This window comes from Manacus vitellinus, unplaced genomic scaffold (genome assembly GCF_001715985.3).
Source record: "Manacus vitellinus isolate BGI_N305 unplaced genomic scaffold, ASM171598v3 scaffold_6_pilon, whole genome shotgun sequence".
NCBI lineage: Eukaryota > Metazoa > Chordata > Aves > Passeriformes > Pipridae > Manacus > Manacus vitellinus.
In genome coordinates, this window is record NW_021940750.1 from 18,614,055 (window position 1) to 18,641,118 (window position 27,064).

Sequence of the window (27,064 nt, forward strand, 5' to 3'; positions counted from 1 at the left end):
AAAAGTGTGCTGCAAATGTACATTGGTTGAAGAAGCAGCATTAGCATTAATAAATGCCAATGCAGGTCTAGTCCTATTCTAAATTATTTTTTTTTAAGCTGCAGTAACTTACAGTCGAAGGCATAAAACCCTATATCTTGACATGGCCTAAGGATTTACCCTGAAGTGCAGATGCTAATGCAGATGTTTACCTCCTCATGCAGACATGTTTGCTTCTGGTTTTAAAAATAAAAATAAAAATCTGTCTGCTGACTCAACTTGTTCTCTAGAGAGCTTTGCTTCTTGTTGGCAGCTCATATTCAGGATGTTATAGAAAGGCTCCTGATTCTTATCTTACTCTCTTACCCCCGGCTGCTCTTCCATGTAGGCACAAGTGATACTGTTGGTGTGACCTGGGAAGTATTGTGTGTGACTGTATGGGTTTGGGGGTGATGATCAAGGGTGTGGGAACCCAGGTGGTGTTAGTCTTGATCCTTCTAGTAAGAGGGAGGGGCATGGAAGAGGATTGAGTGAAATATCACAGAATCACAGAATATGCTGAGTTAAAAAGGACCCGCAGGGATCATCTTCAGACAATAAGAAGAACCCTCATGTTCAAGGTCCTGGTTCTTATGGGCAACTACAACAATGCTAATATTTTATCAAGTTATGGTCTCCACATGTTTATTAGTGCTCAGAAACAAAGATTCTGAGCATCCAATCTGAAAAGAAATAGCAGAAATCTCAACTGCATCCAGCAGAGGCAGGGAAGGCACTCTAGGATTTATTTGTTGACTGTTGTTTCTCTAGTACAAAAATCAGTAGTTATAGTTTGCAGTAATGGATTCAAGTAAGTTTGTGCTGAAGTGAATTAGGAGAATACAGATGAGCAGTGGGTACCATAATTTTTCTTTAAGGTAGTGACATATAGCTTTTAATGGAACTTGTTAAACTGACTCCAGCCAATTCACAAGTCATCTCTCAGTGCCCTTGGGCTGTTTCCTGTACCATTGGCTGTGTCTTTACTTCTTTAAGGAGAAAGGAATCTATTGCAACAGATTTTAGAGACAATCTTTGGTATTTTTTACTTGGAATGTCTTACATGGAGCATGACACCTTGATACTGATTGATTTGTATTTTTGGTCTATTTCTACTTGATTTCAACTGTATAAACAGCTTCTTATTATTTTTGAAGAGGATGTTATAAGATGGATAAGAGAATGTATACCCTATAATTTATCCAAAATGTTTGGAAACACTAACTTTATTAAACAAGGAAAAGCTCCAGTGTTTGTTCTCTACAAATCTAAATGAAAAAATGAAGAATATATGCACCTTTTTTCCATTTGCAGGTTTTTTAGGCTGATTCCTTCTCATTTTTTAATATAATTCTATAATTAAAACTTACTTGTTCTTACTTTATGAAAGTACGTTTGTGGTATGTAGATCTTTCTTTCATTTAAATACCTTGATATCAGAAATGTCCTAAAAATATCTAGTAGCCACGCTTAAGAGAACTAACTGTCACTCTCAACATTTTAGTCATATTTTTCCCCTTTGGCACAATTTCTGGTTTGCATTCTTCAGGTTCCTTAGTTGTACGAGCCTGTGCCTTGCACTCCAAAGGAATGAATAATGTGGCCTTAAATTTGTGGTTGCTAACTACAGCTTGATGATATTCCTTCTGTAGCCAAAATGGATTTGAAAGAGACCTCACTATAAGTAAGAGTCTAGTTAATAACCTGAAAATTTCTCTCTCTATAGCAGAAATTCATCATGTCTTACTATGGTAGAGCTGATTTTTACAAAAGATAAGTAAATATTTTTCTACAGTCAGCATTATTTTAAGCAGTCATTTAAGGGGAAGAGGTATTATGAAATGGTGATTAATCTTGCATGTTTCCATGAGAAAAATCCAGGAAATAGTTTGTAACTTCTACATCCATGCTGTCGGTAACACAACTCTTGTTCCTGAGTGGGAAGAAGAAGCTGTGAATCTGAAAGTAAATTACTTGTTCCCTTCTGCTACAAATAAGAATATGAATATAGGAAGCCATTTTTGAATGAGAAATCTCAAGTTTTTGCTTCATTTTCCAAATAAGAAAATGTGTTTGCTTCTCTTTCCAATTAGAAACACACATCTTGGAACAAAAAAAAGAAGACTTTTGCGTTGGACTTCAGTTTTATCAGAATTCTCAAAAAAACGCAGAATTTTTCATCCAGACAGAAACTGAAGCACTAAAATCTTCAGATTTGCCAGTAAAGAGTCAAGGAGGAGGAGTCCTAAATAATTATAGTTCTGGTCCTGAAGAATCAAGGTAAAACCAAGAAATATCCCTATATGTAGTTTTTCTAGATTCAAATTATAGACAATATACATATGAATTTTTGGATAAAGACAGGGAATTTTGCTACCCACATAAGAGTCAGTAAGTCAGCTTTTTACTTAGACTCACCATATCTGCCCTTCTTCCCTTGCAGAATGCAGCTTTCTCACTATTGTATTCTCTTGCATAGAAAATTTGATATTTGCAATGGTTTATATCACACACTGTGGGTATTTCAATGATTGTGTTCTCTACAGAGAATTTTGAAAATGCATCCTGAAGAGAATTAAAACAGATCTAAAAGTCTAGGAGCATCTGTGACTTTACACAACAAGCGCAATGTGATGAGTGAGTAGAAAGCAGGAATAAAGCAGTGTGAAGTCCAGATGAAGTTGGAAGAGTGAATATGAGGAGCTGTGATACCTTGTAGCAGTCTGTGACAGGAATCTGGAGAAAGGCAAATATGGTTGAAAAGTTTAATATAAACTCTGAACATATTATTCTGTTATTAATTTTGGTCATTTCTTGTCATTAATTTTTGTACTGTGCAATGGCCCTCTACTGCAGTCTTGAGAAATATATATACTCATTTTATATGTGACATAATATACAAGGTATAATTAGCTGCCTAGGGAAAATGCTACCAGTTTTGAGTGACTTAGTGACTTGTAGACCAAGTCTAAACTGAAAGTGACAGAGTTGCTTTTGAAAATGGGAGCAAGACTGCAAAGCCCTATTATATACTTTTGAAAAATATACTAATTCCTCACCTGTGTAGCAGATTCTACACCTGCTTTTGTTATCTTTATTATGAACTGGTGGTGTTTTATTGGGCCAAACCCAATCCACAGCACGTTTTCATTTGTCTTGTTGCCTTTTTTTTGCATTAGGGACTGACATATGCCATTAGGGCAATGCATCCTGCACTAAAAGCCAAATATAATCCCGAGTGCTTAAGTACAGCCCAGCACAGAGTCAGCCAAAGATTGTAGCTCCTACCCTTCACCAATGCCACTCCCACTGGCACTCAGGCTGGTCTTGAACACTGAGATTAACCTCCCACAGCAGTCAGCATGTTAAACCATATCATCTGCAAGTATGTTACATGGAGGATCCTAAAGCTATGTGCCAAAACCTCATTATAGTAGATACTGTATAAATTGCACAAAATATGTCCTTCCTCAAATAGATTGTAATTAGAATATATGATAAAATATCTTGATATAGAAAAACCCAGGAAATGTTGAGTCCGTGTTGATTTACATTGTAGATTCTGGTCTTGGTGTACCATCAATGTGATTTGTATTTTTTTCTTCTAAGGAGAAAGGAAAAAATTCATTTGAGGAAAGAAAACATTTCAGTTTAAGATGATGATGAATTATATTTAAACTTGGTCATGGAAGCATCTCCTGAACATGGAAAAGGCTTGAGTTTTATAATGTCTGGGCAATAGTATCTAGAGGTTATTTTTGTCTCTCTCTTTTTTTTTTTCCTTCCTAAATACAGTACTGTAGAAAGAAAGGCTAACAGAATGCTCCCTGAATTTACACCCTCATGGAAGGATGCTGCAGATTTAGATGGAAAAACAGAAACTGCATTCCTTTTAAAAGAATTGGACATGCTGAGGGCCAAAAATAAAAAGGTACAATTGAGATATTCAGATCACAGTATTTGCTTTCTTGTGGTTGACTTGTAAAACATGCATTTTAAATTGTTTCTGATTTAGTTTTGTTATTTATTTGAGAGTACTAATCAGTAGCTTCCTGACATTTTGGATTCTTAGTATCTGTTTAACAACCATTTCTCTGGAATTAAAAAAAAAAAACATTCAACCTACCCTCTGATTTTTTTAATCAGTGACATAAGTTCTTGCACCCTGGATGAAAACCAAGGAGGACCAAAGACAAAGCCAGGACTTCATGAATAGAATCTGGAGCTCATGCTTCTGATGCTTCTGTGGCCCAGATAACGAATGTGCCCTGATAAGTTCTCTTTGTTGAGAGGAAGAAAATTCCATCCTACTTGAACACTGCATTGCTTCTAGTTAGTTGTGGTTGTATGCACCTAAACAACATAACAGTCTATAGTCTTTCCATGAAGTGCCATTTAATATTTAATGGCAAGCTCAGATATCTCTCGAAGAACAGATTTAGTGAATACCCATTTAAAAGAAAGGCCTCAATATGTGAAAGAATACCAGTTTTGTATCTGATAATGAACATGAAAAATTATGCATTTACACCACAGTCTCTTCATGCTGTGATGGCAGTACTCTTGGTAGGAAACGGGCTGCTTATGCAGACACCACCTACATTATATTCTATCTAATTCTGAACTTCCTTAGCAAGAAGGCTACCAATACCTGAAGAAGAGAATCCCAAGTCAAAACAACAGCATGCAATTACAAGTGGCAATGTGCTACTTGGCTCACAGATAGGTCAGATGTTAAAATAGATATTTTTAATGTTTGGTCTTTAAACAAATAAATGTAATAAATTGAACTTTTGTTGTAATGCTTAGTGTTTGTATTTTGGGGGTAAGAAATTATTATTTACAATTTTGCTGTGGTTAAAAGAGCTGTTTCAGCCGGATAAGAATCTTACTGTACATTTGTTCAATTCAGCTTCAAGATAATCTGGCTGAAAAGGACAAGGAGCTGAAGACAATGAAACTGGACTTAGAACTACAAGAGAGAGCTACAGAAGCTAAGATTGCAGAAAAGATTGCAGGTACAGTAGGCAAGCGTTTAACAGATGGCTGTATGGCTCCTACAGTACCTGTGGTTGCTATATGACGTGGCCTAGTGAGCGTTAGCTTTATTTACTAAAGGAGGGAAGATTTGAGGGTTTTTTTTATATGTGGCTGTTTAGAGTTGCTTAGAAAATAGGTGGCTTTAACATCCTGGTACTGGTATTAGTAGGAGCTTTACCTGTATTCATACTGATTTGGGCATTAAATGCATTGTTAACACCATGTCAATCCAATCACAAAAAGGTTGTTTGTTTTGCTGGAAGGTCCTGAACAAACAAGGGGAAATAATGATTACCAGTGCCTCTACCTTTCAACCAGCAGTTCAAATACCACTTATTGTTTTAGCTCGTTCAGAGCAATACTACCCCCTCCCCGTGCATGGAGATAGTCACACATTCACCTCAACTAGAGACCTGCACTGTTCTTGAAAAACCTGTTCTTGAAAAATCTACTCTTCTGGTAGTTATAATGAATTTTTGTCAAATAATGGTATGTCTCCAGTGAATGAAGTGCATATGAATTCTTGAAAGGTTTTTAAGTTTATAGCTGAAAGTGAATGCATGCTTATATTTGTTGTTAATTGTTCTTTGGGGAGACATACAAGCATGAAAACAGCTTGTATTCTATGCTTTCAGGTATTGCTGACATAATGAAGCTGAGTATTTTTATTATTGAGAAGTGACTGTGTATACAGTGTACCTAGTGGATGAAAAATGCTCTAAGGTTTTTCTGAAAGTGTTTTTAAAAAATGAATGAGAGTGCTTTTATAAATACATTGTATCATTTGTTCAGAAAGAAAGTGTGAGGTTGGTAAAACTGTTTTCTTATGGATCTTACACACTTCATAATGTATTAATAGTACTAATACCTGTCTCCAAAATGTTGGTACTGAAGGGAGGAGTAATTGTCTTCAGGTAAAAAGAGCAGATTATAAACTCTCTAACTGAAAAACAGATGGCTGACTTTCCACTTAATATCAAACTCCTGAGAATACAGTATACTGTGAATATTATAGATAGAAGAGACAGTTCCTAGATTTTCTGTGGTGGGGGAAGGGAAAGGAAAATCTAATTGACATCTTAGGAAAAAAATTAAATACAGGCATAATTTTATTCTTATTCAATTTCACATAACTGCTTGCTTTATTTTCATAAGAAAAAAAATCCACACTCTCTATCCTTGTTACATCTAGCAGTCAAAGGCTAATGCAAATGGTTTGGGCTGGATCTGAAGTTTCATGTTTGTTCCTGGATATTTGCCCAGTGGTTTACCTCTGTACTTGATTCTCTTTGATATAGGTGTTCATTGCTCATTAAAACCTGGAAAGAAAAGTGTGTCAAAAACATGTTTAGTTTCATTTTTTTCGATGCAGTAGGAATACTTGTTGGTAAATTGTTGTTTCCCTACACTACTGTTCAAACATTCTAATTATGTCCTGAGCGTATTTTTCTCTTCAAAATAGTATGGCATGAATATGGATATAAGAATTTAACATACTTATTCTGTTTTAAAAGTAAGAATAAACCAAATTTTAAAGAGAGCTACAATGTGTAGTAAGGATGACCTTTAAAAAATAGCCTTTTTTTTCTCTTTTTATGAGTACAGGAAGTATAAAATCCTTTAAATGCTGAGAGAGAGGGCAAGAGGCTCCTTACTACTTAAGCTGTTTGCCAAAAGGAAGCATTGTTAATATTTCACAGTTTTTTTGCTTCCTGTCTTACAGTTCTAAGAATGTTACCAAGTATAGATAAATGATTTGAAATCTGGAATGATGTGAACCAAACCGAATTTGTGGAGGTCTGTGTCTCTCTCTCTCTCATAAAAGCCTTGGGTAGAGCTCTAGTGGACAAGCAGAACCTAATAAAGAAGAGACTGTGTTTAAGGAAAAACTTTTCCCCTTGTTTTAAGTTCTTTGAGGAAGGGAGAACACTTGCTGCTGTGATTTCATGCTACTAGTTAATGTTTAATTACTGCCGTGTATAACACATGGTGGACTGAAGCTTGTAAATATGGGTGTTTGCATTTTTATTATTACTTAGTACTGACTTTATGATAAGTAAGTGACTCCACAAAATTATATTGTAAAGAACATCAGAAAGGTACACCATAAAAGTGTTATCTACCTTGAGGAGTATTACAATTCCGTTTTAAAAGGTAACCCCCAAATTGATGGGTTTTACCTAAACACGTCCCATGGAAAGAACAGAAAAAATGAAGACAAAGGCCATCTTTAAATGAAGCTACTGCAGTCTTCAGAAACAAATAATCTGGAGATTGTCCCTTTATAATTTTTACTTTGTTCAGAGGAAGAAGTGAAGAGAAAAAGTGTAAATTTGTTAAGTGGTTCATGAAAGAAGAAGAAAAAGTAGAATTAAAGCAGAAGATATAGATGATGGAAGAGAAAGTATAATACTCTGCAGTAAAAAAATTATTTTCAGAAGGTGTTTATTTTCAAATTTTACTAGCCTGGAAAATGGATTTTAAAACTTCCTTGGGTCCTTATCTCTATGTCAGCTAGTTACGGCTAAAGAAATTTAGGGAATGTGCAGTTTTGGTTACAGACTTCTAGGCACTGGATATTAATGTTTCTGGGGGTCATAGTTCCCACAAATTCCTGCAGTTTCTTCATTATTATTCTGCTGGATTTTGTGTCATTATAAGCCAGTGTCCATTAGCGTACCATTAGTTTCACTCCCCATCATCAAGAAGAACAGAGGTAGTGGCAACATCAGGAAAATCAAGGGAAGAGTACATTGTAAAAGAACAGAGACCAGGGTAATGTAAGGAAAAACGGGAACACCGCATATGAGCTGGGTATGAAGAATAGACAAATCTTGACATTTGGGAAGTGCAGAACTTTAATATGTTGAACAGAAAAGGAATGGGTGCCCCCTGTGGGAAGGGAAAGAGAGAAGGAGCATACATCTGAGGACAGACTGGAAGATGGATGCATTGCAAACGACAGAAAGTCTTCAAAAAACCAGAAGAGAGAACAGATCTCACTTTGGATGGACATAATAAGTGACTTAATTTTTTCCTAACAGAAGAATGAAATAGGGGATATATGGGAAGTTTTAGAGGAAAGAGCTGATTGAGTGTAAGGCAAAATTATAGAGCATAGTGATAGCCTCTCCATACTGGAAAAAATATCAAAGCCCAGGTTTTCTCACAGTAACTCCTGCCATTACTGAAGCAAGATATAACATAGTTGGCATCAGAACCTCAGCTCTTGCATATTTTTGTTGCTGTCACAGTATATGTTGAGACTAAGAATAATTCTAAATGAAAATATAATTAAAAAAATGTTTATCCTTAAATCTTTCTGTAGCAATGGCTATTCTGTGGAGCTGGGATTTTTTTGTGCTTGTTTCTAATAAGAATGTTACCAAAATTTATTACTTTTTTAAATCAACATCATATCAGTCCAGCCCTGTTAGATGTTGCACGCTACCTTTAGTACCTGAAAACTGTATTAGCGTTCTGCAGATGCTCTCTGAAAGACCAGGGTAATGATAGGAAATACAGTATGGAAAAAGGGGAAAGCAGTACTTCTAATACAGTGGTATATGTTATACAGCTTTCAGTCTCTTGGAAACTATGGCAATATACCTACAATGAAGTCCCTATTTCAGGTCTGTTTTTATGAAATTGTTGTGCATTTGCATTTGTAGTATTTTGGAATTCTTGATTATGGTATGGAAAAGTTCACGAACATTATTTGAAGTTTCCTAAATTGACTCAAAAAATAATTACTGAATATGCATATGCAATCATTTTAATAGAAAGTAAAAACAAATATCCAAGTGGCTATTACCTGAGAGTTAATTTGATTTAATATCCCGTAAAGTAAGAGGAAATAAGTAATCTTGCCAGTAATAAACTTTGGGTGGCAATAACTTCCAGCACAGAAGCAAAGTATTTTCTGTTTCTTCAAAGCTCACTTTAAAGTCCCTTTTTAGATGTTATTTTTCTTTCCTGCATGTCATCCATTAAAGATTAGCTGTGGAAGGTTGGAGCATGGAGAGATTATGAATGACAGAACAACTCCTGCAGAATAATAATCAGTTTTTGGTATTTAATGCTGTTTGACTTTTGCAGACACATTTCTTATTAACCTTTGGTACAAACAGAAATCCAGGTTCCTGATATCTCATGGAGAAGATGAATTCAAGATCCTCTTCCAATTAAACTGAAATAAGGCCAATATTGGGTTTTAGCCAAAAGAACTCAATAGTTCCCAAGTCTTGTGTTTATAAACCTAAATATGAATGATATTTTACAGTTTAAGTAGGTAGTTCATATACTTCCCTAACCCAGTTTTCTAGACATAATTTGTTTATATATATAGTCTATATCATTCTTGGGGGGGTTGTCCTCAAGGTGGGGGCATTGAGACTGAGAAATTCTTGGCTTAGTTTTTAACGGTTTAATTTGAAACAATGGAATTTTTACCTTCTGATTGTCAGAATTGTTGATTCTCAAAAAGTTGCATGCAGCTCTTTCAAGTACAATATACGATGAGCTGGCATAGATCAAGATGCCAATTACTAAACTATTTATGAGTGGAGCTTGTATGTAAAAAGCAAGCCAGTATCTTCTGCATAATTCTGTGATTAGTCTGGCCTTTCTTTCTTTCCCACAACGGTGCTAGATGAGCATAAAGAATTGGGGTTTATTCAGGAATAAAAAGGTCTGCAAGTAACCTACTTCTTGGGGTATTACAAAACTTAACATGACAAATTATAACTTGCAAACTTTCATGCAGTGTTTATATTTTCCCCCTTAAATTAAATTTTCAAGCATCAGTAATTATTCACTGAAGAAAAAGTTTAACAGCATTATGGTTTGAATTTTGAAGTCAGCTGTGCTTAGTGTATTAGAAGCAGAGGCTTAAGTATTGTACAGGGATTGGCTTTCATGAGAACTGCTTTAGGGTCTGTGTATAATGCTCTTTCCTATTCTTTCCCACTTTATTTTTTTTAATTGAATTGGGATCTGAGTACACAAAGAAAACCTGATGCAGAGTTGCCACTAAGCAACTTTAACCTTTTATTAAGAACATTCTGTTTATAGCATTGGAAATGTAGGAGCAGATGAATACTGTGCACTAAATACATACAACAAACACAAAGCAATAAAGAAATCAGTGTGTTCTATCAGTATTTGTTCAGATTGCTTTATCTATAAAGTCACATTTAGGCGTAAATGACTTTTAGTGTATAACTCCAGGTACAGACCAGTGAAAACTCAAGTAGTTCTATCATCTTCTTATCACTATTTTGCTTTTATTTTTTAGTTATAGGTCATAACTGAAAGTAAATTAATGGTAGCTTTCAAAAAGAGAGCTGGGAACTTAAGTTGTCTGTTTCGTAAGAGAACATGTCAGCACTATTTTTAAGTTGACAATCAGCCCTGGAGCTCCTGATAGTTTGCCATTTGCCTGAATGAGAACTGTGTAAGGGCCTTAGGATTTGAACATTTCTAGGGATTATCTGCGTTTTGTAACGTGTATGTGCAGAGACCAATTAATAACACATTCTAAAGGTTTTCATTGCAATGCAGTATTTTTTTTTTATTTGGCTATGATAAGATTGACTTATTTAAGAATTGTGAGCAAGTCATTAAATCTAGTGGAAGGAAGTCTCAGAGAATTTTGATTTCTAATTTGAGTGGATAACAAGTACATTCATGTTTGTATTTCTGTAAGGAGAACAAGCATATAACCATATGGTTCAATAAAATTAATGGTTAAATAATTGCCCATCTGGAAATGGCAAGAATAGTTTCTGAGTCTTCTTGTGATTAGACAGACAGAGATCCAGCAGTGGTGGACAGGAATGGGAAGACTGATGAAAATGAAAAGGCATGTAGTCATTGCACCCCTTTTCCCAATATAATTCTCTAATTCCTCACATTCACGTAGCTGCTACCCAGAAATCCAAAGTGAAAACAAAACAAAAATCCCTAAAAAGCTTCAGTTAAACCTCTCTGCAGGATAAATTTCAGCTGACAGTTTTTTCATGGAAGCAACTGAGCAGGATAAACAAGCAGCTCATTACAGGAATCTTGAATTCTAAGTATGACTTGGCCAAGCAAGTTCTTTCATTCCTTCAGAATAATATATGTTTCCAAAAGGCAGAAAACAGAAAATATTCTTTGTTTCATCTTTTGCATGACTTCAATATTCACTCCTGTCTTAGGGCTGTATACCTTCACGGAACAAGCGAAATAATGTATTGACATTTTTTGAGCCATTATTTATTATTATTTCAGTCAATTCATGAATATTTAAGATGCTCAGTGCCTTTTTTGTAAAAGCGTATGATCTCATTTGTATTTCATGTTACTGTAATGGTGCGAGGAACCAGTAAAATTACTTCGAATGTATCAGAATCAATGCCAAAGAAAATCCTAAGTCACTTATTGTTCTGCAACCACTGATCTTGAATACTAAATCTTAAACTGCAAAACCCTGACCTTCTGCAACAATACATTGTTATTAACAAAAATACATTCTCACCATGTCTTTTTCTTCGAAGTAACTGGTTGCTGTAACTACTGCTTGTTGCAAAAACAATTAATAAAATTTTAATTTCACTGTTTCCTGGATCACTTTTCATATAGTCCAGTTCCAAAAGCAGTATTTCATCACATCTGATAACAAACACCTTGCAAAGTCCAAAATATTGTTATTATTTCTGACTTACCTTGAAACACAATTGTTGTAGTGTTATAGTATTTACTGTATCTTCTGAGTTATGGTAGCAATGTGGTTAGTGATCTCATCTTTTCTTTATAAGCTCTGTACTGTATTCTGATTTTACTTTTTGGATGAGTTATGTGATTTCTGCTGCCATTGATTTTTTAAGTCCCAACATTTTCTTCTTTTGCCTCTCTCACTCAGTTTATTTTATTTACACAGATGACCTCTAGGAAATAAGCAAACAGACTTTTACCCTGGGAGTCGTGCTTCCCTTACTTCTCCCAAAGTTCTGTTGTTTGGAAAATCATGAACCACTGTTTAAACTAGAATGATTTCCAGCACACCTTCTTAGTACTGCTGTGTTTTAAAGGTAGTTTAAAAAGTATAGGAGATAAGTTTGCCGAAAGAATCAGGTTCAACTAAGAAAATATGTACACTGCTTTGACTCAGTAAACTCATACTTGGTATGGTTCATCTTCTTCATATTTACTTTTGCCCATATTAGAAAACAATTAGCTTACTAAACAAATTTGAGTATTTGGGATAAAAAAATCTACTTTGAGTCTCTCTCATTTGACTAAGAATTACATGATATTTGATAAGCTTGTTTAAAAATGGACATATCCAAATATTATTGTAAACACCCATTGATTTGTTTTACCTGCAATATAAGTATTTTACTTAGTTGGCTTACATAGTAGCTAATAATATTTGTTAATGTAATTTAACTGCTGTGAACCTTTACTGAACAAATATTGAAATTTATACAAGTCAAAGAAAGAGAATCTCTAATGACTTTTGTAAAAGCTTCCATTTAATAGTTAAGGAGAAAAGTTTATATGACATACCAGATGCAATTAACAGTAGATTTTACATTTAATAAAAAGAAAGAAGCATATGTATTTGCTTTATTCATTCCATCATAATTTGCATTAGAGCTGTGGGTGTTTAATGAGCAAATTCCAGCTAAAATGCTATATTGATTTTCTGAGTGAACTTTGTAATAGCTATCTACCTTACAAAAGCTCTCTGTTTACAATTGTTTTCTTTACTAAAAACTAAAAATGTTTTAGAATTGATGAGTTTAGCATAATGATTCTTTTAAAATAAAGAGCTCTTTTAGAGTATGCAGATTTTAGTTACAAGGAGAAAGATATTATTGAATTCTTCCAAAACAAATAAAGTTTATGCAACTAAATAATAGTGTTATATTTGTATATATTACAATATCTTTAAGCATTGTAAAATAATCCTTTTTTCATAACTTAGCACCCTGGAATGTAAATATTTTAACTCTTTAATGTTAAAATTCATATGTGTATGAATTAGTAAATGATACAATTCATTTTAGCTTAATACTAGACTATTCCTTCTTTGGTTTTGTGTGTCATTTTCTTGCTTGAAACATGAGTTCTATAAGAATTTGTGTTTCTTCTTGGTCAGGCCTCAAGACAGGGTAGGATTGGTTGGTGTACCACTGGAAGGTGTCTCCAAGAAAAACTTTGTGGTGTCAACCAGAGCAGTTGGTGACTAAGTAGCTGGATCTCTTTTTTCATTGAATCAGGCATCAAGTCAGTGTGCCAGTATGGAGCTAGTATTTTGCTGGGTATGCCTTATCTTGAGTTGAACTTAGGAACCTGGCATGTTAACTCTCAATCAGTTTTTGCCTGGCATTTTTAAGAAACATAGGGATGATAATCTTCATATTCTTTACTCTTTTTAGTATAGAGGAATTTCCTGTCACTCTCCCTCATAGTTTTTAAGTGGACAACTTATACATCACATGTTTTCCTAGATATGATGCAAAATGTTTTGGTTTGCTACTGCATTGAAACCTAAATATGTATTCATTTCAGTGACTTATTTGAGGAATGCTGTGGTCCTTATGGTCCTGAATTGCTACTTGTGACTCATCCATAGCTCAATCTGAATAGTGAATGTTATTGTTAACAACATCATACTTCGGACTACCTGCAAGTGTGTAACTGTCATAATATTCCATATAATAGGAAAAAAGAATTCATAAAATATTAAATAAAAGTCAAAATTGTATAGGCATTGGATAGCAAAAATGTCTAACCTAAATTCAGAAGGCTGGTAAAGAAATCAGGTGAGTTAGCTTTCTGTAGACCATTAAAATGAGTTAGATAAGGACTTTAAGTATTTTCTAAATAAGTAATTTCTTTTGGTCAGTGTCAGTATTGCTGTGTGATATTAAAAATGCCATGTAGCTAAGTATATACTTTCTGACTTAGATTACCATGCAGGCATCTTACATGATTTTCTACGCTTTCCATATTCTGTTTTAATATTAAACAATTGACTTACAATATTAATTTTAAGAAATAGAAGCAAAAGCCAAACCCTTGTAATTGATATGGAGAGGCTATAATTTTTTTTTAAAATTTAGGTGGTGGATCTTATCACTGGGATATTATCTCCAATGTTTTAATTTAGTGGAAGGATAAGAAAACAACAAGAAAGAGTTGCTCAATTTAAATCACTTTTCCATAGATAATAGTTAACAGACAGTGTTTTGTAATATACCTTTGGGTGGGGGAAGGGTTTACTGTTCAAGGCAATTAGCTCCTGGGCTGCTATCAGAGATGGTAAGATTTCAGATAAGCAGGATGCTTAAGTAACTTAAAAATATCTCTTTTTCTGAATGCTTTCATACTGTTTTATATACATTACTTCGGTTTAAGGACAAATAAGCAATAATCTGGCTTTTAAAAGCCTGCATGGTCATTATTACCACTGGTTATAATTACACAGAGAGGAAATTAGATATGCCAAAAAACACTCACTCTTAAGTGTACTTGTATGTTCAAGATCCATTGCAGGAGTCAGCAAATTGTGGTTTTTCTTGCTGAGGTGAGGATGTTTTGAGATCTGACAGAAGGAGGGATGCACTTGAAGAGACCAGAAAGAAGTTAACTAATCTGGAAAGTAATTAACCTCAGAACAGTAATAAGTTCCAAATCTTCAGTTATTTTAGACAGCTTTCTATTAATTTCAGCAATTGTTTTCATTACGGAAATTGCATAGTGTTTCCACTTGCAACTTTATGGAAAGAGTTCTCTGTGAAGTGTCTGTCATTATGCTCGATAAACTGACATAATTTGCTGGAAAAACTATATTAAACAAAAATATTAAGGTATTGATAGGTAATAATTACCATATATAATCAAACTGCTTGTGTATTCCAGATCCAGTGAGGACATAGCAGTTGTATTGTAGTTTACTTGAGCAGTCAGTGCTGAGGCACTAGTTTCCCTGCCATCACAGATCTCAGCAACCAAAGTGAAGGTCTCGTGAGCTGAAATGCACAGCCTACCTCATACAGTTTGTTTTTATTCTTGCTGAGCTGCCTACCTTTGCAGATATTGGACTTACTCTCTGCAGGTGCTCCAAACTTATTGCTGGCTACCAACCTGTGTGCATGCAGTTTTGCAGCTGCCTTACTCACATCTTGGCTTTTCCATTCCACATCAAGCAAAACATTCTTGCTGCAAACAGGCGAAATAGATTTAAAAAAAACTCAAAAAACCACCACTCAATAGAAGAGAATTAAGTCAGTGTTTGCTAGATTTTGTGTACAGTTCACGATCTGTGCTTCTGATGCTGAATGTCTTTTGTTGTTGTTGTTGGGACACAACTTCTTACAGCTCCGGCCTGATGAATGGGCTTGCAGTTCCTCTGCAGATTTTTGTGAGGGGACAGACTGCACTTTCAGAAGTAACATTTAGTCTTTCCCTGTCTGCTTTTCTCTAATCTTCTGTTAGCCTGAAACCTTTTGCTAGACTTGCAAAAAATGCTTCCTTACTCCTCAGTGACACTTTCCCCCCCATCTTGAGGACAAGAGGATTGCTTTTCTACCTTGAGCTTTCTAATTCATCTCTCCAGATTCTTTTTCTGTTCATCTTCTTGGTCATCTTACATCCCTGGTTATCTGAGCTGCTTATGAATTTATAGAATTTTTTCACTTCTTATATTTCAGTCGGCTTGGGAGTTTTGGGGTTTTTTTTGGTACTGATAAAGTGTACTTTGTGCCAGCAATATAGCTGCTACTGAAATGTGCTACTGTGATCCTATTGTTTCATTCTGTGAAGAGCAATAAAATGTTTTGTTATATCACACTATTAATTTTTCTACAATAATGTAAAAAGGTGAAGTAAGAGTAAAATAACAAATAAAGGCAAAAAAGTTAATGGCAATTGAGGTAAGAATGGAGGGATAAAAGCTCTAAGCTGAAGTGAAGAGGGAGGAAGCCTTTCTTTGAGTGTTAGTTTAATGATTTAAGCAGTGGTTTGGAGAGGAACAGAGAGTTCTGAAGAGAGTAAGGAAGCCCAGCTGCAATGGCTTAATACGGAAAGTTCTTGAGAAATAAATGCTAAAATTTGAAAGAGACCATAATATGGTCTTAGGACACTGTGGCTAAACCCCGGGTTGACAAAAGGAGAGTATACAGAAAATTCTGGAACCTACAGACCTCAGTTGACTTTTTTGGAGGTGCCTGTGACAGTGAGAGAGGATAGAATCCTTTCTCTTAGAGCGACAGCGGTCTTATTTACGGCATCCTGAAAGTCCCTAGACATTGCAACAACAGGGTTTTATGATAAGTGTGAGAAAAGATTTGCAGTATTGCAGATGGAAATGATGAAAGTATGAATAAAGATTTTAGTGAAGGCAGGGTTGAGGTAAGGATTCTGGCAGTGTGCCAGAGATGGTGTTCGACATATTGACAGGGGAGAGGCAGGGAGAAAATGTAAGCTCAGGATGAAAAATGACTTGAAGGTGTTAGTTTGTTCCCAAGGATAGACAGTAAATCTTAGTTTATTGGTACCTAATGCTCCCAGGTCCATGTATGCCGTAACAGATAATATAACAGTATATTACCCAGTAAAGTAAAGACCTGGCATAGAAAGAGAGATGCCGGCTGTGCCACTCTTGTGATACCATAGACAGATTATGAAAGTACTAGTATTTTTAATATTTAATATCTGTGTGCCACCCAGATAGTAGCAATCTGGTGATAATTGCTTTAATGGATCATTACTTTTAGCTGTATGTCCTAGAAGAAACCTACTAATGTCCTAGAAGAAACCTACTGGTGTCTCATGTTATTCTGAACTTTAAAATTACTTTTCCATTAAGCAAGTATTCAGAATGCCCAGCAAATCACTTTCTTGCCCTGTTAGATTTTACAGGGATGAATTTGAAAACACATAGCTTCATTTTATTCCTTAAAGTATTGATTTTAGCAATCAATGTCAAACTTGTTTGTTGAACATACTTTTGCAGCTCTGGTGGAAGAAGTTTATTCTGCTCAGCGGGAACGTGATGAGGCTGTCATGGCAAGGCTTAGGTTAGCCAATGAAGAGAGAGATGAAGCATTTCTACGAGTCCAGCGTTTAGAACAGTCTCTCAAAGAGTAAGTATGCATTTCCTACCCTATGCAAAAGGCTGTTGTGTCAGTCTGTGACAGTCATAAACTGCTCGACAGTGGTTATAGGAAAACTTAGCACAAAATTCTCTGTGATGACATAGACCAGGGCTAGTCTTACTGTGTCATTGGTTAAATTGTTAACCATCCTGTAAGACCGTATTTTTCTCTGGAGACTGAGAGCAAGGTGAATAATTTTGATCACAAAAATTAAAAATATAATCAAAAGCCTTGGTATTGATTTATCGAGGGATAAATAAGATGTATGTGACATTTTTTAGGGATCTTTTGACACAGAGAAGCAAAATGTCAGTCAAAAGTTGCAACATATAGGAAATCAATCAAGCCTTTAAGCTCCCAGACATTTTCTTCCATCTACTAATGGTGTGGGTGAGGTAGTAAAAATATATAGGTTTTTCTTCTTGTCTTTGGTGAGAAGCAGTTTGCAAGGCCATAAGGATACAATTAATAGTTCATAGAGTTTTATGTACACCATGTTAACACAACAGAAATAGGCAATCTCATGTTAAACAAAACTGTCAAGTCAGGAGAGAAAGATCAAGAATGGTTTCTTTTCTCTCTGAGATATAGACAGCTTTGAAGTTTGCCCCTCCATGTAATCCTTCTCCATCTGAGTTGTCATCATCTGGGTTATTGTCTATGTTAATCCCCCAGAGGGTACTCCCCCAAGGTCTAGAGTGGCTGAGAAATTTTCTTATTTTTCTGCCATGAGAAATACAAAGCAAACAAGTTTTTCATGGTAGGAGACTGAATAGGTGCAGTTGTTAGTTAACTACATGGTAGGCAATTATGTTTTAAATAATTGATTCTACTAAAAACACTCCTCTTTAAGGCAGAAAATCAGTTGTCTTCTTTTGGGTGTTTTTATAGGTAGGGCCAGAGAATGTCATCTTAACTAATTTCAATAATCTATACATAGATTGTGCACCATTACTAGAATTTATAAATTGCTAGAGTTTGTCGTAGCCTCACTGTCACAGTAAGTATGACTCAGCAGCAGGATTAGGAGATTCCATACTCACAAGAATTAGTGGACAATTTGATAAACATCTTCATAGAACCCATTTTATGTGTATGTGCATCTGAAAGCTTGCCTTAAACAGCAGTCTCTGAGGAAATTACAGATGTACTTTAAATTCCCATGATTGTAAACCTTACTTGAGTCTCCAGTTTTTCTGTCAGTCTTCTAATCTTGTATGTTCCAAGAATAAAGAAAGTTTTGTATGGCTCCAAAAATCAGTTAAAACTGTGTATGAAATGTTAGCATAAACTCAGGTTCTTTAGGCTTAAAGCACTCAAGTCGTGCAGAAAATTAATTATTCTGGCCAACAAACCTAGTCAATGACTTTTGTGTTTCTGGTGTATTGCTGCTTTTTCTGCAGTGGAATCCATAGACAAATGGGTGGCAGTTCTGGACATACATGAATCCCTCAGCACACCTTCACTTGTTTTCCTTTCAGTCCCTTCTGTCTGCTTTACTGATGTACTGGAAAAATGACTTAATTGTGAGCAAAACGATGAGAAAAGAGAAGAAATTCCATTTCTCAGAGAACATGTGTAGTACCTTCCTCAAAAGCATGTCATTGAAGAAGGCATTAGATACACTGATAATGGCAAAAATAGTACTTGCTCCCAGGAGAGGGTCAGTAACTTCCTTGACTGATAGCTTGGAGCCAAGCTGCTACACTTTATTGCTATCATTTACAGAATAGCAATTGTTGTGGCTGTCATCCACTTGGGTGTTTTTTCTGATGCTTTATAGGGGAGTCTGCTACCCTGATTCTACTCCCAGTCTCAGAATTGGCATAAGAGATTTCCCTGTGGAGAACACCAACTTTCTTTTCTAACTACCACCCTTAATATTTTCTTCCTTCCCTATGGTCGTTGTTCAAAAGGTCAAGTTTTCTGTCTCAGACGTGGAGCACATAGAGGTTTGTTTTTGTTTAAAGAACATTGGCTATTTGTGCCACACTCATCAAGTTTTAGAGCACAGGTCACTCCTTCCATCTGCTTTGGACTTATTCCAATCAGAGAACTTTACAAGAGGGCAATATTGAACAGCCTGCCAACCTTTATCAAGTGCTTTAATGCTTTCTTTAAATTAGCAGCTGGAGCAATTCTGTTGTCATTATTTAACTGTAACAATCAAAATTCTTTCAGCCCTGTTGGCCCTAGGGGGTAACATTAGCAGAATGTGTTTAGAAATGGGGGGAGAAGGAATCCTGGGTTACTGCTCTTTAAAATCATGAGGTTTTCACTCATTGTCTGTGCACAGTACAGGGAGAGGTAGCAGGGCAAATACACAGCTCTGGATGCTACTTTTTCAAAAATACTGTCTCCTAAGGAGGTGTTTGTATACCTACAGACAGATCCCTTGTGGCAGTAGTATGCTGAAGGTATGCATATGGCAGAAGTTCATGTTCTTTTTCCCACTCCCTTTTCTCCCTAATGTGTCTTGCTTACCCAGCCTGTTGGTCGGCTGGGTGATTTTGTTGACCCACACTTTTAGCAGGGTAGAAGTCCTCTGGAGAAGCCGGGTCAGTTCTGCCAATTTACTTTGACAAATACTGTTCCTTTCATTGTGAATACAAACTAGCTGGAGATCCATTTTTAAGTCCCACATGAAGTGGCACTTAGAGCAATCTAAAAACCTGAAGCAGGAACTCTACAAGGAGCCAGTTCTGAGAATTTGGAATGTATTATGTTTCTTATTTTATGATTTGTGTTGCTTTATGAATACAAGTCAAACCCATCAAAGGTTACCTTTTACTTTATTTTGTTTAGTTCTGTTGCCGACTGAGTATGTTGGAGTAGTTGCTGCTTGTGAATGCCATATAAATTTACCAGCTGTTGTACGCTGATAGTACATTCTGAAATATTTCTCTTTTATTTAAAGAATTAATTTCTCTGCTGGTTGATTTACTATGCCTTATGTACTGTTATTCGGTAAAACTAATGCCTTAAAGGAAAAGGTGATAATGTGCTGTCAAGTGTTCTATGATGTTTGCTAGCTAAAATCATGGCTTTGGAGCAGTGCCTGTCTCAGCACTGTTGAAAAAGTATTGCTGTTTAGAAGATGTTTAATATACCTGTCTTTTAAAATATCATAGGACACTGGCAGACTTACTTTTACTATAGGTCACCATTAACTAAGTAGCAATGGAGTGGTAATGTAACTTTCATATGCTCATTTTTCCAGAAAAGAAATCTCTGTCCATTTAACTAACCTTAGGTAAAATAAAATGTGTACTAACCCATTTATTAAATTTTTGTGCTATCACTTAATGCTTTTGCACAGCCAGTGTTCAATGCTGTATGACTAAATTCCTCGTATCATCTTTGTATTTGACAGGTCAATATATGTTCTGTTGAAATAGAAAGGGAGGAAAGTGCAGGCGGGTTTGTTTCAGAATTAAATAAGGGCCTTGCAGAGAATTGCCTTAGCTTCCTATTTTATGCAAGATATAAAATTAAAATATTTTTAAGGAAACTTTAACTGGGTTTTTTTCCTCATTTTGGAAGAGAGAGGTGCAAAAAGAATTACTTAAAAATGAAAATAAAATCTGCCCAGAAGTTATGTTCTGTTACATTTGGGGTGCAGTAAAAACAACAAAAATACATCAGGTAAAAGTTGTAAGCCCAGAAATAAATAAAATAAGAGCATCAGTCATTTCTATCACTGGGGAACTTTCTTCATCTAAGCACATATGAACAATTGATCCTTGTAGTCATATATAGCAGTAAACATTAATAACTTAACAGTCTGAAGTCAGTGCTGAAGATATGGAGCATTATTGAAAGATGGAGTCGAGCAGGTGGCACTTTAATATGTTCAGTGTCATGGTTGACTCTAAAGACTAGTAGAATGAAATTACTTGAGGTTCTAAAGATTTAAAAAGCGAACTCATTTTGCTGCACTAAGGAAATGCTACTGATCAGGCTTTCTGTGTCCCTTTTTTCTAGGCTAGAAAATATTAACCCTGAAGAAAATGACATGGTAAGCCATTCTCTGAGGAGATTTCTTGATGTCAGTCTTATATCTTAGAGGCTTAAGTTCAATTGAGTGGGTTTCAAGAACTAAGATGTGGGAAAAAGAAGAATTGACACACTAATAATGTACATCTTTGCTGCAATATGAAAATTCAATAACTTCACTCAGTCAATTTACAATTCACATGTGCCTATTAATTAAAACCCTATATTAAATAAAATATATTAAAACTTCATGTCTGACTAACATATAATGCTGTTGGTAGACATTACAGGAATTACTGAACAGAATAAACAATGCAGACACGGGGATAGATATACTGAAGAATGGAGCTATAATTCTGAACCGAATACACAGGACCAAAGAACGTAAAAAGAAAATAATAGCTGAGGAAATGAATGCAGTAATAGAACAACGGGATGCTGCTTTGTCTCAAGTAAGTCTCTACAAGTATATAATCACTCAATACCAAATTTTGTTTTATTTTATTCCTTTTTTTTTTACTTTATTTTTGGGGAAGAAAATTATTTCATTTGACTTTCTCTGTTGAAAATCTCAAAGAACTTTTTCTTCATGATAGTAGTGCCCATTAAAATGGCATCCATGTGTTCATGAGACAAGTTATTTTTGTATTTTTTGCACTTCATTACTAACTGTCTTCTTTTTAAAACAAAATAGTTTTCAGTGACTTGACCAATCTAAAAAGCTATTAAAGGCTTAGTTTTGCAGTATGCTGTATTGGTAAAATGCATTGGATGACAGTTAACTAGTACTGAAGGATATAAGTGGCAAAAATATACAATAAAGGAAGGTAACAATACCACGTGCAACAATGCAAGCAGTTCCTCCCTTTGTTGCTTTACACTCAGGAGATAAAAATCAGCATGTGGTCCTTGACTCTCAAAGTCTTACCCATCTGCTGTGTGACTTGAAAGAAGCTGAGTTTTCTCTACTCAGATCACTCATTCCCTGCAATTTCCTATTTTGACAGAACAATAATTGTCTTACCCACCTTTTTTTCCTCTAAATTTTAAACTAGATTTAACTCAATAGGAGCAGGTTGTAGAGAGGAACAGTTGAAGTAGGGGATGTATCTCCTGAGAAAAGATTTTAGACTGGATGAACCTTCTTATGTATTTATGCCAGGCAACAAATTTCATCTGACTCTTCCACTATTGAAGATTTTGATTTTTATTGTGAGTTACCAAAGTTAGCTCACATCTAACTAATTTCTGCTACATTTAAAGTCAGGTTTGTGATATTAATAATGTTGATTGAATTTATGTTGTATTGAGAAGTCTTCTGATAAAAGTGTCTCCTCTACACACACTGTAATTTTCACTTTTTTTTGGTTGTTGTTTTTTCATTCTTTCCTACTTTAACCTTGAAAGCCCCATCTACCTGGTGCTTAAAATATTTTGTGCATCTGTCAAGCATATACTGTGAAGGATGTTAATGTCTTGATGGTGGTATTTTACTTTTTCAGTCTACTTTTTTCGATTTTTTAATAATAACAAGTAGCATAGTTACTGGGAAATATCCAATAGTCCTGCCAAAAGTTTATGTACTTTCTTCTTTGCGCAGGGCATTTGAAAAGTGAGCAGCTTATAAGAGAAAAGCTTTTAACAAAAGAGGAGGATCTTTTGATAATTTTATTTTCATTTCACCAGTTTTTGCTTCTTTGTTGAAGTAGATTTTCAGGCATATTTGGACCATAAAATGTCTATCAATGTCAGAAGAATGTCATTGTAGGGCATTTAATATACATTTTAATTTAATTGATTTTAAACTGCCTGTTTAAGGAATAATCTTTTCCAAGTAATCAGCTTGGCAATTAATAAAGAAAATGACTGTAGATGGTAATGGCTCAAGTGTCACCACTCGCAAAGCCATCTTTAGGCATATCAGCAAACAGCACAGGTAGATACTGCAGCTGAAAATATAAGCTAATAGAATAATAAATCCTCACCAAATGAAAATTTAAATATTTGGTATTAAGCTGTAATACTGTGATACCATTTGCAATTTATACCACAATTGTTTAAAATTATTATTAATAAAACTCTATTAATCATGTGTTTTCAAATATATGTTACTGTTGAATCTAGAAAATAGTTCCTTTGAATTGAAGCTACCATTTCAACCTGTGTTGCTCACTTGATGATTCCTTGGGAATTCGTACCATACTTGAATTATTAGTAGTCTTTTGTTAACATTGCAATAGCAGTAGTTATTACAGTGCTAACAGCAAGAACAATAGGAGAGGGATTCCTACATTAGACCACAAAGGGACTAGGTATAATTCAGGGGATATATATGCTTAGCATAACAAATGCAAATTATTGGAAGTTGGATCTGGGGTTGCCTCAGGCATTCATAACATCTGCAAGTTAAAATCTTTTTATTTTTGGTGGCACTGGCATCAAATATGAGGGGGGGAATTGATGAGAGCAGGCTGAGACAAAGCAGAAATAGAGTAAATCATTAGCATGGCGTGGCTGTCCTCTGGAAAATGCATTTTTAAAGTTGAGAGGTCACTGGGCAATAGAAGTTAAATGCTTCATGACACAAAATGTGAACACTGGATTGCTCTGGTCCTGCTTGCTGTTGTGTGGTGCTAGACACAGCAGTGTCATTTGAGTGACTACCATAACCAGTTCCATATGGCAGAGAGCTACTATTGTACAGTAACAAGGGTTTGGACTGACTGTGTTTAATGAAGCTACATCTGTTACTTTTCTCTATGATTTTCTTCACAATAGCCTGGTGTTTGACAATTGAGCACAGTGAATATAAGTAGGATCTAGCTTTTGGGGTTTTACTTACAGGATTTCTTATTTTTCTGAGTGAGAAACAATAACACAAAAGCCTTCACAGTTCAAGCACGTTCTGATTTCAAGTGAAGGATGGATTACATTGCTAGAGAATGGACATTCTACAAACTGTGCATTTCTTATAAATACAGAATACTTCCAAGTGGTCTTTTAAATGTAGTTTTATAATGCTTTTTCTAAGGCGCATTTAACTGGACTGCTGTTGCAGCATACTTGACAATTAGCTAGTTTGGATTCTTCTACTTGAATTTTTCTTACATTATTTTTTTATTCTTCAAAAAATGGAGAGCACTGTACATATCTTGGAAAGGTCATGAAAATGTGGGTTTTTTGAGCTGTAACACCCAAGAACCTCTGCATATTTTTTTAGATTTCCGATGCAAATGTTATTTCTTACTAGGAAGCAGATAGAGGCACTTCTATCACTGTAGTGAGCTGTGCATGTGTATGTAATCTTAGATCTTTCACTAGATTGCTGAGCAAATATGCAAACTACTTTTTGTATGTGTGAAAACAATGAATTGGTATAAACTCAAATATTTAATGCTACTTTTAGTATGTATTTTCAAGTGAATAATAAACAAATAACTAAAGCATGGCTAAACATTGACATCCACCTTCTCCTGTACCAACCCCCTTAAAAAAACAAACTCAACTGTTTGGTTGTATTTGCTAAGATATGTTTGTTAGTGAACAGATATTGTGTGATACTGAGAATCTTGAGTGTGTTTTATTACTGATCCTCTGAAAGAAAAATGGAGAAATATACTGACTGTTAGGAGAAATTGAACATCATTTCCTCATCTGTAATGTTTGGTTTTGTCTTAACCCATTCAAGGAAAAAACTTACTTTTCCAGTTGACTGAAATACACTATTACCTTTCTTCTAAAATCTTTCTTGCTTGACTAATCCAATTAGTGACAGACATTTAGTATGGCATAGTCACATTTTGTGATCTTCCTAAAATACTCTTAAAGAAATGGTTTCCAGCAGGAGGCAATACAGTACAATGTCTCAGTCAGCTATTAGCCACATCACACCTTATGGACAGGAATGCTAGTATCATTACAGGGTTGGCAGCTGAAGACTTGGGTTAGTCATTACAATTCCTTTTCTTCTGGTTTAAATAAGAAAGGAAATCTTTTAATTGGTACAGCTTGAAGAAAGTGATTTTTTTTAAAGTTCATTAAGAGATTAGGAGATTGTATGTTTGATATGTTTTCAGGCCTAACTAATTCTGTAAAGGTGAGGGTGTTTAATTCTGTCACTTCTATATAGAGTTTTAAATATTAAGGATGTATAATTTGTTGTTAAGGAAAAGCAGTGGTTTCATGGCTGGCAAAGTATGTAGTCTCTGATCTTGAAGCAATAACATAACTGGCAAGCAAACCTGGTTTTACAGCTCTGAATAGTTTGATCACATCCTGTTGTGCAGGAACATGCTTATGACTGTTCATGTAAAAATTGGCATGCACCCAGTTGCTCATCTGAAGCAAGTCTAAGTACCCTTCTCCATTTTGAGGCACGGTTTGGCAGCAGACGGCACTTTATCATCATTGAAAACAATGAGGAGATGCACTGTGCTTGACTGCCCATCATTATCAGTTTCGACTAATGACTGATAACTAATAAGTGTCTGCACTTGTAACAAGACAGCTTCTTGCTAACTTTTTTTTTTATATTCTGCTAAAGCAATTTTCCTCCTTCTACACCAAGTAACATCTTAGTGCACTGTGTTATCTGTGATTCACAGGCATTCTCAGCACACGAGTGAACAAGTCTTCTTGAGTTAATAAACCCAAGTTTATTAACTTGAAGTGTAAAACAACAAAAGCATATGTAAATGGAAAAAGATTGGGCCCTTAATTGAGTAATACTCAGGTGACAGATTACAGTGCCTCATGACTCATCTTAGGATAGAGGTGGTGCCTTTGCAACCCAAACCACAGTTAGGGATGTTATTTTTAGTAACTTGAATATTAGCAGTTCAGTTTTATACTCTGTGTGTTGGTACCCTTTGACACTGCCTGGTTAGAGATACTAATCAAGTTCTTGGCTACCAGAAGCACATCTGATGATGTCCTCCTAGATGCTCTGTCAAGATGCTTACCCTACTTTTCCCATTGCCACTGATATTTGGGAACAGGAAAAGAAGAGATAGGACACTCTATTCACAGTTGTTCATGAACCAGGCAGCCGCTGTTGGGTATGGATGATTTTGGTCATGGGCTTATTTGAGGAGGAAAGGTAAAGGGGATGTTTGTTGTACTTTGAGGATCCAAGGACCATGTTGATTCATTGTAATGGCTGTTTTCCAATGGTCAGGCAACAGCAGGTTGAACAGCAGATGAATGGGCATGCAGAAATTACTTGCCAGCAAAAGAGAGAGGACACCTATCTGCAAGTTGCCCCTTTTGCCCTGTGAATTTAGTCCAGGTCCTGAAAGAAAGCAGTAGGGATATGGAATAAGATATAGAGTAAATTTTAAAAAAATAATTATTTGAGATTTAACATTAAAAGTTGCACTGTGACTGCAGGGAGTAAAGAAATGGGAGTTGATAAAATGATTGTCAGTTTTGTTGGGATTCACATCAGTGGCCTCAGGTAAACCTCACAGATATCTCTTGTTTGGAGGTACTGATGAATAAAAGGGATCCTGAAAGAAGATTACAAATAGCCAAGTTACACGAGCAGCGGTTGTAATTAGCAATATTAGTTTTCTGTTTGATTGTGTTGCACTGGAACAGTGCTTTAAAAGTGATGTTTCATTTCCTCTGTACCTAAATAAAGATAATCTTTTGAAAGTTTGACTAAATCCATGTTTTAGGAAGTCCATGTTATACTAAAAATGTTTAAGTCCATGTTTTCTTTGCTTCTTCTCAGAATAAACCAACTGAATCTCATCAAGTGCCAAACTGAGCCAGTGATTGCTGTATTTGGGACACATGGAGTAAAACTATCGAGAAAGATGCTGAAGAGCATCAAAAATTTTTTACATCTCAGAAAAGGG

At 35.4% G+C, this 27,064-nt stretch overlaps 1 protein-coding gene across 3 annotated transcripts in view; it reads left to right on the forward strand.

Annotated features, from left to right (window-relative positions):
* The window catches only part of MIPOL1 (mirror-image polydactyly 1), a 197,861-nt gene that overhangs the window by 46,731 nt on the left and 124,066 nt on the right, over window positions 1–27,064 (forward strand). For all 3 annotated transcript variants that reach the window (XM_018082928.2, XM_018082926.2, XM_018082927.2), the window contains exons 4-9: window positions 2,112–2,298; window positions 3,814–3,949; window positions 4,931–5,036; window positions 17,066–17,195; window positions 21,192–21,225; window positions 21,485–21,655. In XM_018082928.2, the coding sequence (XP_017938417.2) occupies window positions 2,112–2,298; window positions 3,814–3,949; window positions 4,931–5,036; window positions 17,066–17,195; window positions 21,192–21,225; window positions 21,485–21,655 (764 nt within the window). The remainder of the gene's footprint in view (window positions 1–2,111; window positions 2,299–3,813; window positions 3,950–4,930; window positions 5,037–17,065; window positions 17,196–21,191; window positions 21,226–21,484; window positions 21,656–27,064) is intronic.